Source organism: Pangasianodon hypophthalmus, chromosome 14 (assembly GCF_027358585.1).
Source record: "Pangasianodon hypophthalmus isolate fPanHyp1 chromosome 14, fPanHyp1.pri, whole genome shotgun sequence".
Lineage (NCBI taxonomy): Eukaryota > Metazoa > Chordata > Actinopteri > Siluriformes > Pangasiidae > Pangasianodon > Pangasianodon hypophthalmus.
Window position 1 is genome coordinate 21828345 of NC_069723.1, and position 19742 is coordinate 21848086.

Consider the following 19742-nt stretch of genomic DNA (forward strand, 5'->3'; position numbering starts at 1 on the left):
TATTGTGTCCCCTAGGATGCCAGTCCTGATGCACATCTTAAGTGTCAATCCAGTGAAAATTGCTAGCAAGCTTTCAAAGCTATTCATTTCTGTATTTATACTTGTTTATTATGTATAATGTATTTGTATTTGGTTACATCCCTAATAACTAACAATCGCTTTTTGAATGAAGGGCACCGATAATTCTGGAGATAACTGGAACTGCAAAGGCAGGGCTTCAGTGAGGAGCTTGTGTTCATGTGAGTTAATCCTAGAGCAGAAAATGGTCCTGCCCATTTGTTGGATTATGTGACGGATTTCATTCAGTGTTAATCTGCGGGGCAGCAAACAACCTGGAGAGCTTCTTACATCAGCACTCTTTGTCTGTCAGCTCCACTCTCCACATCTGTCATATTTGTCATCCTCTGAAGAACTGAAGAACAGCTCCAGCATGAATCTCTTCTGTTTCTCTCTGGTAAGATGTCTGGCTCTGCTTCCTTTCTGGCCAAATGTCACTCAGTGGGCTTAAAATTAAAGTGCAGGGATGAATGGAATGCTAACTGGATGGATGGATGGATGGATGAATGGATAGGTTAGTGTGTGGGCTTTTATTGTGCACCTCTGATGAACTGGGTTATTGTGTCTCACCATTTCTCATGTTGTCGTGTTGGGGAGGTCTTGTTTTGGGGGTCATGAAAGGGGTCATAATGAGAAAATGCTATCGAATTGCCTCTTTATTGAGAAATCTATTCAAAATCAGGAAATATCTACGAAAGGCTTCAGCCCGTATGTCTCAAATCACAGAAGCATACTTGTGTAGCATTTTAGATGATCTTTGAGCACCTTAAAAAGACAGGTGAAAAATATTTGTCAAATTGACACTTTCTGACCCAACCTGTCCCATCATGCACCACAGAATCGACGGGAAGGGCCTAATGCAGATAATAGGCCATAATGATATAGAGTTTGTCTGGTGCCACTTCTATCTCAGTTTCAAAAGTGTAACTATTAAAGAACTGTACATTTAAAATAAATGAATAAAAAAACACAACAGCATTAAACACAAACTATGGAGTTATTTTTATATCAAAAATGATTGTACATAAATGTAACACCTACATAATTTCATGAATCACAAATCCTAACTGTAGTTGTTTCATCAAGTTGCAGAAGTACAGTCCTCATATTACATGGAGAAAATCAGCATTTCTAAAGCTTTTGTAAATCTGGTACGACATTTTTAGTTTGGTTTACATGCAACTTAACTGAAAGATTAATAAATTTGGTGCACTGATTGTGACATTGTGAAGCTTTTGGAAAACTGTACCCAGACACATTTACTTGAAACTTTACAATCACTGTTGTTTTTTTTTTATTGGGAATGGACAACACTGAAGAAAATAAGACTTTGCCATCAATTTCAACATTTAGTCCATGGTTTGTACCTGCTATTCCTCTTGCGTAAGAGTCTTAGTGTCAGAGTGGTGTGTTTTGCAGGAGGGCTCCATGGACAGTCTGTATGAGGTGGTGAGGGACGGTGGAGAGATGCATGTCTACACCATCCCCAGCAGATCCAGCAGCTCGGCTGGCCTTCTAAACCACAGCGCTCAGTGTACAAGAGCCACGTCTGTGGTAATGATGCACGATCAAAGAATAACTTCATATGATTCATTTTGCAAATCAAAATGTTCAAGTACTATGCAGTACCTTAGTCGGTTGTGGTTTAATTTCAGTTAAAAAATTTTCCTTTAAAAACTTTCAATCCTTTTACAAGTAGGCACTTTCAGTCACGTATCATTTTGACAAGCTTCTTCCACTTTTATTCACGTGAGATTTTCATTCAACTAAATTTTTCCACCTCTGTTCACGAGACTAATATCTGTATTTTTCTCATCAGGATATTTCACAAATCAACTCCACTAATTCCAAGAAGAAGAAAAGCAGGTACGTTTATTTGCTTCATGCAGTTTTTAGCACAGATTGCTCTCAGACTGTAGATTCTTGTTTGGAATAAAATGACTTACAGAACCTTGTATCTTCCTGGAGATAATTCGTTAAACCCAGCCTCTTTACCAGTCTTCCTACATCTTTATCCTTTTCACATCTAAGCCCCCTACCAGCTGTCTGTTTGTCCAATGCTTCCTTAAGTATGCATGGAAGCTAGAAATAGAAATCAAGATCTCTGTACATCCTATACGATAACCTAATAGTGTGAATGAGGATTTAAATCACCCTATTTTCAGGCAAAATATCCCCAATACGTTTGCTTAGCTCTACTTCTTAGACTTCACAAATTTCATATATACGATATACCAGTCAAAACTTTGTACACCTCTGCTCATAGATGGTCTTCGTTTTTACTATTTTCTACTATTTAACTACAATAATGAAGATAATACCACAGTGAAATAACATGTATGCAATTATACAATGACCTAGAAAAAGTTTTAAACTGTTATATTTTAAATTATTACAAGCATTTCTGATGAAGCTGTGCACACACTCAGCATCTTCACAACCAGCTTCATAAGGAGCTTCAGTTCTTAAAAATACACTGAGCTCCTCAATGCTTCTCCTAAATTCTAAATAAAAACTATTTCTGGCACAAAACAATTTATTTTGAATTAAAAACCTCTGTTTTAAGTAAAAAACTACTTACATTTTGATTCAGAAATAAACATGATGCATGGGCATAATTCACAATGTGCAACTTTTCAACCATATGCCTTTATTAAAATGTTTTTAAGACAGTAAAAAAAATCTTATTCTTGTACTTTGGACTGGTAGGGCATAGTAGGTCCTACTTTATATTACATGTCTCTAATATGTGTGTGATTACACAAAGTTTACATGCGATAACTATTGTTGCTGTACATAGTGTTTTTATTGGGGGAATTGGAAGCGTCCAATTAACGGCACATACGAAAGTGTTTAATTCCTCTTATACCACAGCAGTTTACAAACAATCACAATTTTTATTTATTAAAGAATGACATGTCATGCCTTTTATCCATTTATAATTACATTTAATGTTCAAATGTATGCAAAACAACTTATAGCAGCTATGAAGCAGAGGGAATGAAGACAACAACAAAAAATTAAGCTTGTCATGTTGCCAAGAAACTGACACTGGAGACTTCTTCCATAAATTTTACTAAACTTCTTACAGAAAACTTCATCACGTCCCTGTGAATGAACTGTTACCACGGAAATGATGTAAGAAATCTATAAGAATGAGTGCGTTAATATAAACCTGTGATTTGCTTCACAACCAAAACTACTGTCAGAGCTGCTCTTATAGAAAATTAATCAACACCTCTCCACCACTCGTATTCAGGAATTTAACAGTGTTGTTGTGTAAAGTAGCACAACTTGTGTAAATACAAGTGCGTCAACCTGCAACGTACTTCATGTATTGTGAAATCACCTGCCAAGTTTTTCTCTGTGTTACAACAAACATCTCCGAAGTTACATCTCAAAATGAGTCAAGCACCTACTTACACCTTAAGACATTTGTAAGATTTGCATGTGTAATTACATGGATATCTGTGAAAATATAAAGTAGGACATTACAATGCCTAAGTCATGGTCATAAAAGTGCTCTAGCTGCTCATTAGGACATTTTGTCCCTCACTGCATTCATGACAAGGAGCAATGTTCATTTCAATGCTGGGGAAATCTGTGTTCTCAGAAATGTCTCGTGTTTTTTTTCCTCATTCCAGGCAATTCCTGAACTCTATCTCTGAAAACAATGCTTTGGGTATGTACAGTATTTAAACAATACATTTCCCATAATTAGGTGCTGAGTGAAATGAACACACCTAGAATGCAGTGTAACCAGAAATACAGCACTAGCAACTTAAAAAAAATACTAAACTTTTATTTTCTCCTTCTCACTAAATTAACTGTGTAGTATCTCTGCTTAGTCAAACAGTAGTTAAATCACTACTATGAGTATTGTGAATAGCAGAAGGACAGTCTTTATGATTACAGCAGCAGCTCTTGGGTATAAATCTGCAGTATCCAGGCCCGATTATCCACATGAGACATGAGTGAATGCTGGATATAAACTGATTTTGGGAAGTGTAGATCTTTAGAGTGTCCATGTGGGGCTATGCTCATAAAAATATGCAGAATACTGTATAATAAGGAACAAACAACAAACCACGTGAGTGACGTGTACTGTAGCATGACCAGTCTCTAATAGTTATCAGGTTTCCTTTGCAATTTGAATCATACCATTCACACTAATGTCACCTGGCAGCTTTTCAAAAAAAAAACAGGTGTGTTTTTTTTTTTTATCACAAAGAACAGAACAAACACACACATCTCTGCTCATGCTGAATAATTACTGTGAAGAGAAAAAAAAGAAACAAAACCTGATGGATGTATTATTTAACAAACTGGGTTTTAAAAGGGGCATTTAAACTGATTGGAAAGACTTTCACAGGATTGTCGAGTGCAAAAGTTTGCACACCCTCTCTACAAAATACAGAAAATGATTTCAATAGACAAGACATTCACTGTGTTAGGTTTCACAGATGTTCCTTCATTCACAAGTAGATCTAAAACAAATGGACAGATTGTGTGTGTGAAGGTATTGGAAGTGGTATCAGTTTCAAATGATATCAAAAGTTTGCACCTCCTTTTCTCAATGTGATATAAATATTTTCTAATATTTTGCAGGCTTACCTTACAGCTTCCTCCAAACTCTTTCATATTCTATGAAATGCTTTTGGACTTCCTTCTTTTAGTTCTTTAATTGACTTTAACATATGTTTTGGATTGTTCCAGGAATACATCCACATTTCATTTTGTAAACTGGAGATAAATTCAGAAGTATTTGGACAATGACACAGTTTTTGTGATTTTGCCTTTATACGCCACCACAATGGATTTGAAATAAAACAATCAAGATGTGATCGAAGTGTAGACTTTCAGCTTTATTTTAGGAGGTTCCAAAAAAATATGGCATTTACCATTTAGGAATTACAGCCATTTTCAGCAAAGTACTTCCATTTTCGCGGGCTCAAAAGTATTTGGACAAAGTGACATAATTGTAAATATAACCATAATTTTAATACTTGGATGAAAATCCTTTGCAGTTAATGGCTGCCTGAAGACTGGAGCCCATATTTGCAAAACTTAAATTCTGAGTTTCCTCCCTGGAGATACTTTGCCAGGCCTTCACTGCAGCCACCTTCAGTTGCTGCTTGTTTGTGGGTCTTTCTGCCTTCAGTCTTGTCTTCAGTAAGTGAAAAGCATGCTCTACTGGGTTGAGATCAGGCAACTGACTTGGCCATTGAAGAATATTCCATTTCTTTGCCTTCAAAAAGTCTTGAGTTGCTTTCGCAGTATGTTTAGGGTCATTATCCACCTGCACTGTGAAGCGGTGGATACCGCTCATCAGTTTTGTAGCATTTGGCTGAATGTGAGCAGAGAGTATAGCCCCATACACCTCAGAATTCATCTTGCTACTTCTGTCAGCAGTCACATCATCAATAAACACCAGTCAGCCCATTCCATTTGCAGCCATACATGCCCATGCCATAACACTGCCTCCACCATGTTTGACACATGATGTGGTATACTTTGGATCATGAGCTGTTCCTTTCTTTCACCATACTTTTCTCTTCCCATCATTCTGGTACAAGTTAATCTTGGTGTCATCAGTCCAAAGAATCTTATTCCAGAACATGGGAGGCTTTTTTAGATGTTTTCTGGCAAAGTCTAATCTGGCTTTCCTGTTCTTGAATGTTACCCGTGGTTTGCACCTTGTTGTAAACCCTCTGTATTTACATTTACGAAGGCGTCTCTTGATTGTAGATTTTGATAATGGTACGCCTACCTTCTTCAGAGTATTCTTGACTTCTTTTGATGTTGTGAAGAACATTTAGTTGTCTTCCGTGGTCTTCCAGGCCTTTCGATGTTGTTGAGCTCATGCGTGCTTTCTTTCTTTTTAAGAGTGCACCCAACTGTTGATTTGGCCACACCTAAAGTTTTTGCTATCTGTCTTATAGATTTAAGTTGTTTTTTCAGCCTAATGATGGCCTCCTTCACTTGCATTGAGATCTCCTTGGACTTCATATTGGTAGCTCCAGTCGAACAGCTGCCAAATGCCAACTCAATACCTGATGTCAACTCCAGACCTTTTATCTGCTTCATTTGTCTTGAAGTAACGAGGGAATGGACCACACCTGGTCAATTAACTTCTTGTCAGTCAATTGTCCAAATACCTTTGAGCCCCTGAAAATGGAAGTACTTTGCTTAAAATGGCTGTAATTCCTAAATGGTAAATGCCATATTTTTTTGGAACCTCTTAAAATAAAGTCCATTGTGGTGGTGTATAAAGGCAAAACTGTCATTGTCCAAATACTTCCAGACCTGACTGTACTAACTGTATATATATATATATATATATATATATATATATATATATATATATATATATATATATATATATATATATATGTATATGTGTGTGTGTGTGTGTGTACATACAGTCTACAGTCAGCTTATAAAACAGGATGTATTTTTTTCTTTTTTCTTTTTTAATAAATTATATTACTTTTAAATACCTGGAAAATAAAAGTAACAATTATCATATGTTCACCCTGGGTCTGAAGTAAATTTTATTTTATTTTATTTCTTTTTATAAATCTCTCTTATCAAACAGGATGTATGTAAACCAGCTCTTACCCATGCAGTACATTCCAGCTTTAGTTCAGGTTAGATTTCAGTTTGCAAATAACATTTGTAACGCTTCCAGTTTTTGAATAACACTTTCAGTTTGCACTTTGACCTTGTTTCAGGATCAACAGAAAGAATTGTACTTGTAAATGTGTTTTTTTTTTGTTTGATATATGAAATACTTCAATTAGTATGATGATTGTTTGCTTCTGCAATATACGTCAAATATAATAATCATTACCACCATCTAATGCTAAGCTTTGTGTTATTTTAGTCAGGAGCATGAAGCAAGCTGATTTCTGTAGCAAGAAAGAAAAACACCATCACACATACTCTAACCAGAGAGAAAACGAGCTTCCTGTGCAGGTCAGGAAAAGAAATCTCTCTGTTTTGCACCTGTGTTTCATGCCGCAGACATCAGTAATGTGAAATATTGCATGTTATTGCATCAGCTTCGATTTCAGCTCCGTTTTGTTTGGATCACAGTTTTTTACAATGAAAATTGTCCCAAAGCAAATTTACAGGCACAGAAAACAGAGCAAGCTGTCAGACATCAACACACACACACACACACCCACACACACACTTTGTCATATCAGGATGCTGATGCCATATTTACTTTACTCATGTTTTACTCTCTGGTAGAAGGGTTGCAGTGATGCGTGGAGTCTGCAAGAGCAGCAGGTCAGTAATACACAGGGCCATACGCTGAGTTTAACACTCGCAAACTTACATCAAGGCCTCATATTTCACACGCCATTATTTACTGGTTCTTTCTGATCATCAGGTTTTAGAGTATTTAATTATTCAACACAAGACAGACACCGAATATAGAGTCAGATAGAAAGAAAGAATCAGACAAGAATGAAAGAAAGAAAGAACAAGACAGGTGGATAAAGAAAAAAGAAAGAGAAAGACAGTCAGACAGACTGAAAGAAAGAAAGAAAAAATAAACAGACAGAGAAAGAAAGAATGAGACAAAGAAAGAGAAAGAATAAGACAGATAGAGAAAGAAAAAAGAAAGAGAGAAAGGCAGTCAGACAGACCGAAAGAAAGAAAATTAACCAGACAGACAGAGAAAGAAAGAATGAGACAAAGAATAAAAGACAGATAGAGAAAGAAAGACAGACAGACTGAAACAAAGAAAAAAATAGACAGAAAGAAAGAAACAGACAAATGAAAACACGGAATGATTTTAATATCTGACTGACTTACAACTTTTATAGCTCCATTAGAGAGTAAACTCTTTCCACAGTAATTTAATTCTATTCCAGGATGGATCTAGTGTTTAATACATTATTTGTTTTGTGATGAAGTATTCTGCATCTCTCAGACTCAAGAGGTTTGTCAGAAATCATCAGTGATTTATGTAGTGATGGAAGCTTCTGCTTCAGCAGAGAAGGAAAAAAAAACACCCTCTCTCTGTAGTGGTTGCAGGCTTTCAGGGTGTATTCCACCTTCAGCACGTGTCATCAGGAGGGTCTTTTCCCAGTCTACAATCACCTGTTAGTCATGCTCACAGGCAGTGAGGTTGTGGTTTAAAACTGATGTGGGTCAACTGATAATTAAATGGTCCAAGAGTCACGTGTAATTTTGGTCTTGTAAAATCGCAGGGTCAACACAAAATCAGAAATTACATAAGAACAGACTGCACAATATGTCATAAACTTCAATTTCTTACCGGTAGCTTTCTGTACAGTTACATTCTCCATTAATCCTCTCCCATCTATGCCATGACAGATAATGTCTCAGACAGAGGTAGGAGATGTACCAGGAAACATAAAAACGACACAGAAATCTCAGCATGGCAGACATGAGACAGGAACATCAGCTACAATAAATGGTATTCATGGTTAAAATCAAATTTTTCCAAAAGTAGTTATATAGGCCAATAGAAAAACTTAATGCATTTCCATTTTCACAGCTAACTCACCAAGCATGGTGCCAGTTGGAGATAGACACGCCATCCCACTTTTCCAGGAAAATTCCAGTCTTTTCATGAGACAGAGACAGATCCGTGACCGCTGGAGTAACCCTACAGACCATTTCCAGGCCTGGACACCAAACCAGCACATTTGCCGTCGACCGCTCACTGAGTACCACATCCATACCCAGGATTTCACCTTAAACAGTGCGGCTGATGGTCAAAGCTGGAATAAAGTGTCCTCACCTCCGGGAATAGTGCGCTCCATCACCAGCATGGATCTGCGTGCCACTGACGTAAGTGGTAACTTCTGTACAAGACTAATTATGTTTACGCGCTTGTCTCCAAATAGTCTTTTAAGTGACTAAAAACAAGTCTAATTTTTATTAGTATGTGATCTGGAAGAGCCAATGGCACATCCAGCCAATCTAGAAACCACCGCTCCCAATCCCAATCCCATTCCCAATCCCAATCCAATCCGGACATTGCAACACATCTGCTTCCTGTTTCATGCCATCACCCTGTATTTAAACTCCACCCACCACTCTGTCTTTGCCAGGATTTGTCATTTCATTCAGTTTGCAATTCGGAGCACTTTTGATGTTATAACCTTCTGGATTCAACCCTTTTTTTAAATCCGGTTTTCTCTAATTCACACTGTTTACACAATCATTTGCCTGTCTGACCACGACTTTGCCTGATGATTTGGATTGGACATCCTACCAACCTAAAACCACAAGTACATGACACCACTAATACAAGCTACTACTACTACTACTACTAATAATAATAATAGTAATAATTTTGAGTCAAAAATGTCAAAGGTGAAAATCCCTAGTGGTTCAAAAGAAAAGCATGTGATAGTAGAGTGTTAGCTACTGGGTGAGTATTTCCAGTGGCTAAAATTGGGAGAAAATGGGATTTAAAAAAATCTACCACAAATTACAAAAAGAAATACGAACAGACATGTTTTAGTTTGTATAAAAATACTAACAGCAGAAAAGATCAATCCTAATGTTCTCTGGAACAACTATGCTGGAGTTTTAGGGATGATTTAAGAAATAAATTCAGTTCAATTTTATTTATATTGTGCTTTTAACAGTGGACATTGTCACAAAGTAGCTTTACAGAAATCTGGATATAGAATTTGAAATAAAATTTTTAAATTTATCCTTAATTAAAAAACAAAAACCAGGTGAACAATACGGGACTCTGAAGAGTCTCCATGAACTCTAACAAACTCAGAACAGTCTGTCAATAAAGATCTACACCAGACATTACACCATAAGCATTTTTCTAGCTTTGCTAATAAAATATTATAACAGCTAGCTTGAAAACCTTGTGGACACACTTAGTATTTCATTATGTTTAGTAATGGCTCTTGAATCTCTGATAATAATTATAGAAACAATAAAAAAGCCTGAATGTGTGAGCTAATTATTGTAGAATTTGTATGTTACATGGTTACTGTAGTTATTATAAGGAAAAATTAAAACTACAAAAAACAAACAAAAAAATGAACAGAGATAAAATAATATACTAAAATTAACCAACTACAAAAACTAGAAACATTGCTTCAAAAATACCTGAAATAAAAATGAAAATCTTGTGGGTTCATTTCTGTTTTCATTTTTCCATTATTTAGTATCTACTATCATTTATTCTCTGAATACAGTAGAATTAATATTGAAGTTATGGAACTATGTAAGTGAGGAATGTAAATGTAATTGGTTAACACTCCTACACAAAAAATAAACATACATACCTGCTTTCTAATAATAACTTTTTCGTGGTGACAAAATCAGTGGAGGAAAAACCCCCACCTACTAAATGTTCACGGATCTGCTGCGCAGGTGGATTGCAGTCACCCACAAGCTCATCTGGATCATCATAGTGATAAAAAGAAAGTGAGAGTAAAATACAGAATAAGATTAAATACATATTTATTTAACATGTGTTTAATAAACTTGATTATTCTAAAAATCTTAACATTTATATATAAACTAAATTGAAAAAAAAAATCACTTAATTATTTCTGTAACTATATACTTTGTTAAATATATAATTATTTATATATATATATATATATAGTATATATACATACAGTATATATATATACAGTATATATACTGTATATTTATAAAACAAATAGTTTATGTGGCATATATGATGGGCGGTGGTCTACTGTAAGAGATCAAGACACATTAAATAACTAATAATATATACTGACGTAAAGTAAAAGTCCAACACCTTGTGAATTCCTGTCCATCTCCAACTCAGAATCAGTTCCTGAATCGGTTCCTGCCTCCAAGTTATTATTAGCACAAACACACCACGTGCCAGCTTGAGTAAAGCACAGGAGGTTTGCTTTACAATCTTCACAAATGGAAAAAAAAAAATTAAATTAAACATGTGCTGTTTGTTTCTATGGTTTTGTTTCTGTGGCCTAAAGAAACACATTATAACCTGATAATCCTGGACTAAGTCTGATGTCACATCTCTGGATTGCTTAGACCATGTTATTTTACATAACATATGTACATACATACATTTCATGCTTTGCCATACTGATCCTTAATTCAAACCATTTGGAGAGAAAAATCAGGACAATAATTGAGACATGTTGGTAATTATCACTGTTGTGTGGTCCTTATACTAAAAGCACCAATACTTTGTCCCATGAACCATAAGGATTAGATTGCACTGATCTGATGGGACAGACTGGAAGGGTGACTTTATATTTATATATATATATATATATATATATATGACTTTATACAAATACATACATATATATATATATATATATATATATATATATATATATATAAAATCCCTGCACTCAGCCGATTTGAGAATAGAATAGAAATCCTGGAAATAGCTCAAGCCAGTAATGATGAGTTTTGCAGAAGTAAGGCACCATGAATATGAATTATTTAAGAGACATGTGTGCAGGCTCATCGAAAATGTCTTTGCAGGGTTAGAGAAACTAATCCAGCTAGTTTTTTGTGCATTTTACTGAGTATTGAATTAAGAACCTGATATCAAACATCATATAAAAACATTATAATTACAAACATGCAGCGATTGTAGGGGTCCAGGAACCATTTTGTTAGGGAAGCATTGTTGATCTCTTATGAAACAAAATGTCTGGTTTTCTTGTACAATTTAGAAGAACTTGCACTTTAAAGTAATCTATACCAGGTGAACAGGTGAATACTACAGATCAGTGAAGGTGACTTTAAGGCATATTTAACTTCACTAACTTTACTAATTTACTATGATTCATGGAAAGACTTACAGATCCAGTTAATGATGCACACACAGATATTAAACCAATATTGTACTAAATCTGTCTGTACTAAGTAGTTCTGCAATGAAATGCACTGGGTTGGGAAATATGAGAAGTACACATTCAGTAAAATGACTCCATTTTTTTGTTCCTGTATGTTTATGCCAGCTAATACTTCCTCTTATAAAGAGACCAGATTTTGCAACTTGGGCAAAAGCTACTTTTTCTTCTCTTTACTTTCAGTTCCCAAATAAATCCAACTGAACTTAGCATGCTATTTAGCCATGCATATAAACATTATAGGACATAGGTCTTTATCAATAATAATTGCTCTGGATTGTATTAATTATTATCATAACAGTAATTTTGTGGAAAGTTTTTTTGCCGTCATGCGTGTGCACATTTGTTTCATGTAAGTTCCTTGAAATGACTGGGAAGTGGTTATCAAGCAGACCACAAATGCAGACTGAAGCATTATTTTTTTTCCCCTCTGAAACTGCTTCGATAACAGACAGAACGCATATTGTGCCACATCCTGTGTGATCTGAGGAAGCCAGAAAGCAAGACTCATCTGAAGAACCACTGCAGTTAGCACTTTACATTCAAAGGTCAAGCATACGAAGTGTGATTCAAAAATAATAAGACTGTAAGATAATATTAAGAAAAAAGTAAGGCCATGCTTCAAAGGGCAGCTTCAAACGTCTCAGACAAACCTAAAAACATCAAACCAAAGGTAAGGCTTATTCTCCATTGACGTTTTGAAAGAAAAAAAACATTATTAAGTGCATTGTATTATGTATTACTGTAATGTAGATAAATGTTAAATTAATGTTACTGTTGAAATATTTAGAACACTGAAATTGTTTTGTTTTATTTGGGTCAGAAACACTAATGTGACACTCCTTCTGTTCTGAGCCATGAGTGTAGGATTAAAAACAGATTCCATGGATTTTGTGGATTAATGATGATTTACTAACTCTAATCATTTGGTTTTGTGATGAAAAGCTTTATGCGCTTTTACTGAATTCAGAACACTCCAGTTTGAGAAGTCTGTGTAAATTGACCTATAGTTGATGGTGAATTATTTACAAATGGAACGATATCGGCAAGCAGCGATCATAGGGGTCCAATGATATTTTGTCAACGTGACCAATTACTGTAACTTCAAAATGACTAGTGTTTGTACAATTCAGAAAAAAAGAACACATCTATTTGCAAACACATATATTCCAGATGAACTTCTTTCTTTCTTTCATTACTTTATTTACAACTTATAGAAATTAGAGACTTACAGAAGTGAAAACTACAGACATTTGTGCATTTTTATTACCTTATCTTACCCAATAAGTTGACCTATATGAGATAGGTAAAAAGTTTCTCTGTTTTTGCTCATGTGGTCAAAATTGTGTTGTAAAATCACAAACATTCAAAAAAAAAAACATGCCTTAAAAAAACAGGATGTAATGCTCGAACCCCTAATTATAATAATATATTGCTGGTATATTTGCATGGCAAGTGTGTGTGTGTGGTTAACATGTTCAACATAAATCTTTTCTCCTTTGTTCAGAGATCCACCAGTTTTGGAAAGTTTGACAGCTTCAGGTATCCGCACTCACCTGCCAGGCTTGAGGAAGATGGAACAACTCAGGTATGAAATTTCTGATTTACACTTTGATAAATAACTCCCTGTGGTTTGGGGAAAAATAGAGATGCTAAATTTAAGGCAATACACACTGCAATTCTACGCTGTGAATGATTAAGTGGGATGCTGCTCAGAGCGCTGAGCTTACTCAGCATTTGGCAGCAGAGTTAGAATGTATATAGATGTCAATATTCATTATGCTGTGTGTGTGTGTGTGTGTGTGTGTGTGTGTGGAGCAGGCTGAGGGTGAGTCAGGAGTGGAGAGGAAAGACAAGCAGCACAGTTTGGGGAAAAAGATGAAGGCAATCGCACTGACTATGAGGAGAGGCAAGAAGCATGTCAAGTCCTGTTCTGAGGATGCGGTGAGTCACAGGGAGCCACACGTGCTTTCAACACCGCCAAAAATATAGCAACCTTCCCCATGATGTCAGAGGACTCGTTTAACTTCCTGAATCTTAAATACAAATCTCTGACTTTATTTCTCAAATGAAATCCTGTAATTACACAGATTTAAGGCAAAACCGACTAATGGTTAAAATTTCCTCTTCCTTATTGGTCTAATTAAACATTTCCTTTGGGGCTTTTTTTCTGTTGTTGTTTTGAAGAATAAGATTGTAGTGGATGTGATAATTTATTAGTATGAAATACATCCTGGTATGGAAATTAGAGGTGGGAATTTCACTTTATGATTTACCTCGATTTAAATTCAAGGTGCCACAATACCAACCCCTTTTTCAAAAGACCATTGCCTATTGGTTGGCATTATGTCACATTAGGGGATACAGTAATAGCTGGTTAATTGGTATTTTGATTAATCGTTTTTTACTGTCATAAATAGATGACCATGATTTTCTTGGCTTTTATTTTTTATTATACTGTTTACTGTTTTAAATACCGTTCCACCTTTAACCTTTAACACTGTAATTGCTGCAGGGTGACGACACAGACCGAGAAACAGAAGGAGGTACAGAAAGCAGCTCTCAGCTGGGGAAAACTCCAAACCACTCGAGTAACCCGTTAGAAAGTCTTTCCAATGGACAGAGCTCTTCCAGTAAGCACTCACACATCCGAAAAAAACAAAACAAACAAAACACTGATTAAGATCATGGGAGTTGAACAACACGGTCATACTGTCATTCTTCCTTACTGTCTCAGGTGCCATTACCAGCAGCTTGGACGTGTCCAGTAACCGAGACAGCCTGAGGTTGGATGAGGACGTGTCCTACACAGGGCCGTTTTGTGGACGAGCCCGAGTGCACACAGACTTCGTCCCCAGTCCGTATGACACGGACTCGCTCAAGCTCAAGGTCAGCCCACCATCTGCTTTATGTACTTTGGCATGATCAGGCATCTGACTCTGTAGCTTGGCATGAGAAGGAAATATTTACATATTATCCTAATATTTGCAAACTTTGACAGTAAACTTTACATGTTTACATTTCTCTCAGGTCGGCGATATTATCAATATCATAAGCAAACCCCCTATGGGAATATGGACAGGCATGCTGAACAATAAAGTAGGAAATTTCAAGTTTATCTATGTGAATGTGCTGCCTGAGAATGAAAAAGATGAAGAAGAAGAGGAGGAGAAGGAGGAGGAAGAGGCTCTTAAGATCAGGCCTCAAAGACTGTCCAAAAGACCTCGACCCAAAACACTACAGGAATTACTAGAAAGGTTGCATTTAGAGGTAAACATCCTGACCACATGAAAACACTCACAAATACAGCTTTATACACTGTTTATTTCAAACACTACATTAATTCAAGCCAAATACGTAGGATTTGTGAATGGATATAAAATAAAAATCGACTACTTTTACTATATAAATATGAATTCTGTGTAAGCAATAAAAACACTTTGTCATGCTGTTATAGGAAACTAATCAACAAACGGAGTTACAGTTACTCCCTGAAATTGATTACTTTCCAATAACAGTACATCATAAAATGTTTTATTCCTCTTATACTACAGCAATTTGCCAATAACTGCAATTTTAAATGTATTAATAAACAACACATTGTACTTTGTATCCATTTATAGTTACATTTTTGTTTTGAAACATCCGTGGAAGGAGATAGTTCCTGTTATCACTGTTCTCAAAAAATCCAATATGCAACATCCTCTGTCCTGAACACTTTCCTGTGTCAGAATACTTAAAGTTACAGCTTTATCACTGACTGTTACATAGCGCTGACACTGTAGACTCCTTCCATAAACGTTAAATAAACATCTACTTACAGAAAATTTCACCATATCAACAGTTATACACTTTTCTGTCTTAAATATCAATCCGTTTTTTATCTGCTTATTATTAGAATTAATACAAATACAAATATAAGTATAGAAATGATAACATATTAGAACCAGAGGATTAATATAAGCCAGAGATGCTGCTATAGAAAATTAATCAACACCTTCTGACCAATCAGAATCCAGCATTCAACAGAGCTGTGCAATAATAATAATAATAATAATGATAATAATGACGATATACAGTGTGGAAAAAATACACAACTATTTAGGAATACTGTTTTGTTAAAAATGTATGAAGTCACTTTGTAAATATTACGCACTATTTGTCAATGCTAGTCATGATTTTGTTTAGTTCAGTGAAGGGTTTGAGAAGGTCAGATTTTGAGCCTTGACTTTTACCAACATCATTCTTACTCATACACACATTTTTAACTTTTATACAACCTTGAATCCCGCAGGAACACGCCTCGACTTTGCACTTGAATGGCTACCAGTCAGTGGATGACCTGAAGCACTTGAAAGAGAAGCATCTGATTGAGCTGAACATCACAGATCCTGAGCACAGACGCAAACTACTCGCTGCCTCAGAGGTCATCTATGACATGGGCCGTGAGTATCAAAGCTGACTTTCCTTAAAAAAAAAAAAAAGTCTCTGAATTAGAGTTTATCTCCAGCCCAAATCCAACTCAGCTGATCCAATGGATCATATCGCTGTAATAGACATGTATGTTGGATTTTTGGGATTTTTGGAAATGAATTCTGTACAAAAGGTTTATATCCAGGAACAGAGTTCGTAATCAAAGCTCTTAATATTAATCTGCTTTCTGAGGAAATGAATTAATGAATAATGGATTAATTAGAGTTTAGATCTAATCAAGGATTTGTTTTCTTTTCATTCGAGTTGTGTCACACCACATCTTAAATCTTACAGATAATAATTTTCATGCATTTTTTTGTATTATTCCTAAATATCTACAAAACACAGTCTGACTGAAAATTCTGTCTATACTGTAAATATATTACTTAATAATTATTAGTACAATAACTTTCTTTTCCAGTCCAACTTTCTGCACATTTTCACTAGTCATTAATATTCACAAGGCAGATCTCCAATAGTCATAAATATTAATTGCGTCAGTAAAGAGAGAAGCATCAATACAAGCATTCCATTTGAAATCATTCTTAGTAACTAAGAAGCTGTGTGTATCATCCTAAAGTGTACTAGAGTACTAAATAGTAGTGAAAATAGCAAGCTATTAGCTGTCGCTTCATACAGACACGTAGCCTATTGTTTAACCTGATTCGGTTTGGGATGTTTGATCGTGCTGTGTGCTGATTGGCTGCCATGGGCCAGTCACAATGACTTATTCAAATGATAAATTAATATTACAGTATGAAGCAGTGAAATTGTACTATATTATAAGGCTTTAATATAATAAAATAAAAAGTCACACTGTCACTCAGATTCTGTCAGATGCTAAAATGTAAAAATGTTAAAGAATTCTAAAATTATTTCTGAAATTTCTGAATTTCTGAAATTCGTGAAAGTCTAAGTGTCATTGCATTCAACTTACCTGGGAAGTGGGAAGTCGGAGCTTGGAACGATTTCATTTTTGACCTCCATTCATTCGAGCTACAAAATGGGGGAAAAAAACATGGATGCCTCTGTGTTAGCAACAAGCTAGCCAGCTAGCTGTGATGAGTGGTGTATATTTTCCTCTGCAAAACAGTGAACTGTAGCATCAGTGCTATAGAGTGAATATGTCTGTATGTTGATGGATCTAAAGTAAATACTAAAGTATACACAGTATAACTCAAAAAAGGTTTGCTGTCTACTTTGTTTACTGCTGATGCTGTGAGCAGCCATGTTGATGTGATGTCACTTGCTGAACTCGGAGTTGAGGAGACCATCCTGAGTTCCTGAGGAGGAATTCTGAGTTGAGGGGGGTTTCTTTGGTTTTTCCGAGTTGGAGGTTGTGAATTACGAGTTACAACATCTAGTCAAATGCAGGATAGTAGTAGTTGTTGTTGTTGTTGTTTGTTGTGTTTAGAGCATTAGTGTACAGAATACGTAAGTTTATTACAGACAGATGTCATGTGGATGCTCTGTTCTGGTTCTGACCTGCAAACATGCACACACATACACACACACACACACACACGTTAATAACCAGCGAGAGATCCAGTCATTTCATTAACATTAACTCTATTTGGGTCAGGTCCATTCGGCCAAACCCAGTTTGCTTTACTGAGATGTAATTAAGCAGCAGGAGGAGATCCACACACTCTAACCTCAATCTGCTGTGGCCCACAGGGGGCGAGCCGGACGAGGGGAAGGGTGAGGAGGACGACGACGACGAGGAGGAGGCGAGCGACTGTCCTCGAGACTCGGGCTGTTTCATCCCAAAGGAGTGTGCAGACACGAGCAGAGAGGACGCCGACATTCATTAACGTCTCTCCTCTCTGAATTGATCTATGAGGATTTATAACTACTCACAAATTCAAATATTTACATGTAACATTTGTCTGTGGGTTTGTAGCACTAGATCTATGTTAAAATATCTGCTGACTTTTGTATTTATACATGACATACTCATTTCTTTTTCTGTTGGTCTCTTTGTATTAATATAAACCTGCTGTGTATATATATATAGTCCTACTTTTTAATGCACTGTAAGAATTAATAAATTATTTGTTTGACATTATGTTTGTCATAATTTTACATTTTCAACCTGGCCACTGTTGGAGGCTGGATGCATTTTTCATTAAAAAAGCTATTTTTTTTTCACTTCTAATATTATTAGACTATTTAAGCATTATTAGAAATGCTTTAATAAATTGGATAGAAATTTAAACTTGGTGGAATCCAGTGACCTGAATCTGGCAACCTGCAAGCTGGCAACAGTCCATGTTGAGAGCAGTTTGTCATTTTGAGCGCCCCCTGCTGCCTCAAATACAAACTGCATCAGCACTCAAACACTGCCACTCAAATGTGCCTTGAGTTGCCTTTTAAGGAAAAGGGGTGGAGCTAAGCGATTCCTGTCGGGGGCGGGGTTAGTTAAAATTAATTAGCTACCCAGATTGCTATTTTGTCAGGTTTTTCTAAATTATCTTTAAAATTATATGACCATTAAACGTTTTTATACCTTTAGATATTACCAATGACATATTTAATGATAGACAAATAAATAAATAAATAAATATGGTCAAGGCATTTTTATCATTTTTGTTACTAGAATATTATTTTCATTATGGTTTTGTGTTTACATTCATTAATATTAAGTCACTTTAATAACCAAAAAGCTGGAAATAGTGGCATCTTTATAGCTAGTTAGAGTGCAGAAGGATGAACTTGTTGGAATAAGGATTGGGGGAAAAAAAAAAATAAATAATAATAATAATAATAATAGGTACAATACATGCACATGCATCTTATCCTATTATTTATCATTTTTATTGTCATTTATTATTGTTCACTTCATTCCAGAAATATAAAAAGCAGTTATATGCCTCATTGGGCTAAGATATTTTTGTAGAAGTATCTTAACATGGTCATACATGAAACTGTAAATTTTTCATGTTAGTCTTCTGTTGATTCCTTTCATGTGACTACTGCTATTTGTTAATATTATGTTACTCTTATTTTAATGCAAATGTATGAATACCAGTAAATTGTTTGCTGAAGACTTACAGGTTTTATTTTGGTTTATGATCATTTCTACCCAACCACATATTTAACCTACATACCACACAGAGTATGATTTTATCAAAGTACACATCTTCCCAAAAGTTTACAATCTAATCTTACCCTTTCCAATATGGCGAAAGAAGTGACGTAGCTAGTAGGCGCGGCTAAAGCGGCAGCTAAAAAAGTAAAACATATTAATTGTATTTATACATATAAATGCTATTAATTCACTTACAAACGGATTTCGTTTTTTAAATAATTTGTTTCTGGATA

At 35.6% G+C, this 19742-nt stretch overlaps 1 protein-coding gene across 1 annotated transcript; it reads left to right on the plus strand.

Annotated features, from left to right (window-relative positions):
- The first annotated feature begins 327 nt into the window (after positions 1-327).
- Positions 328-18481, plus strand: samsn1a (SAM domain, SH3 domain and nuclear localisation signals 1a). The gene is made up of 16 exons (XM_026934624.3): positions 328-454; positions 1477-1611; positions 1877-1923; positions 3702-3739; positions 6944-7035; positions 7315-7353; positions 8410-8512; positions 8594-8953; positions 12548-12618; positions 13453-13533; positions 13767-13889; positions 14461-14578; positions 14683-14834; positions 14976-15215; positions 16240-16390; positions 18096-18481. The coding sequence occupies exons 1-16, from the start codon at positions 431-433 to the stop codon at positions 18230-18232; spliced, it is 1911 nt and encodes a 636-aa protein (XP_026790425.3). The 5' UTR covers positions 328-430; the 3' UTR covers positions 18233-18481.
- Positions 18482-19742: the final 1261 nt, after the last annotated feature.

Excerpts from the sequence above, each read along its gene's own strand:
- samsn1a (XM_026934624.3), top strand. The coding sequence starts at position 431 with ATGAATCTCTTCTGTTTCTCTCTG. Across the intron at positions 455-1,476 it reads ATCTCTTCTGTTTCTCTCTG|GAGGGCTCCATGGACAGTCT; the intron begins GTAAGATGTCTG and ends TGTGTTTTGCAG. Across the intron at positions 1,612-1,876 it reads GTACAAGAGCCACGTCTGTG|GATATTTCACAAATCAACTC; the intron begins GTAATGATGCAC and ends TTTTCTCATCAG.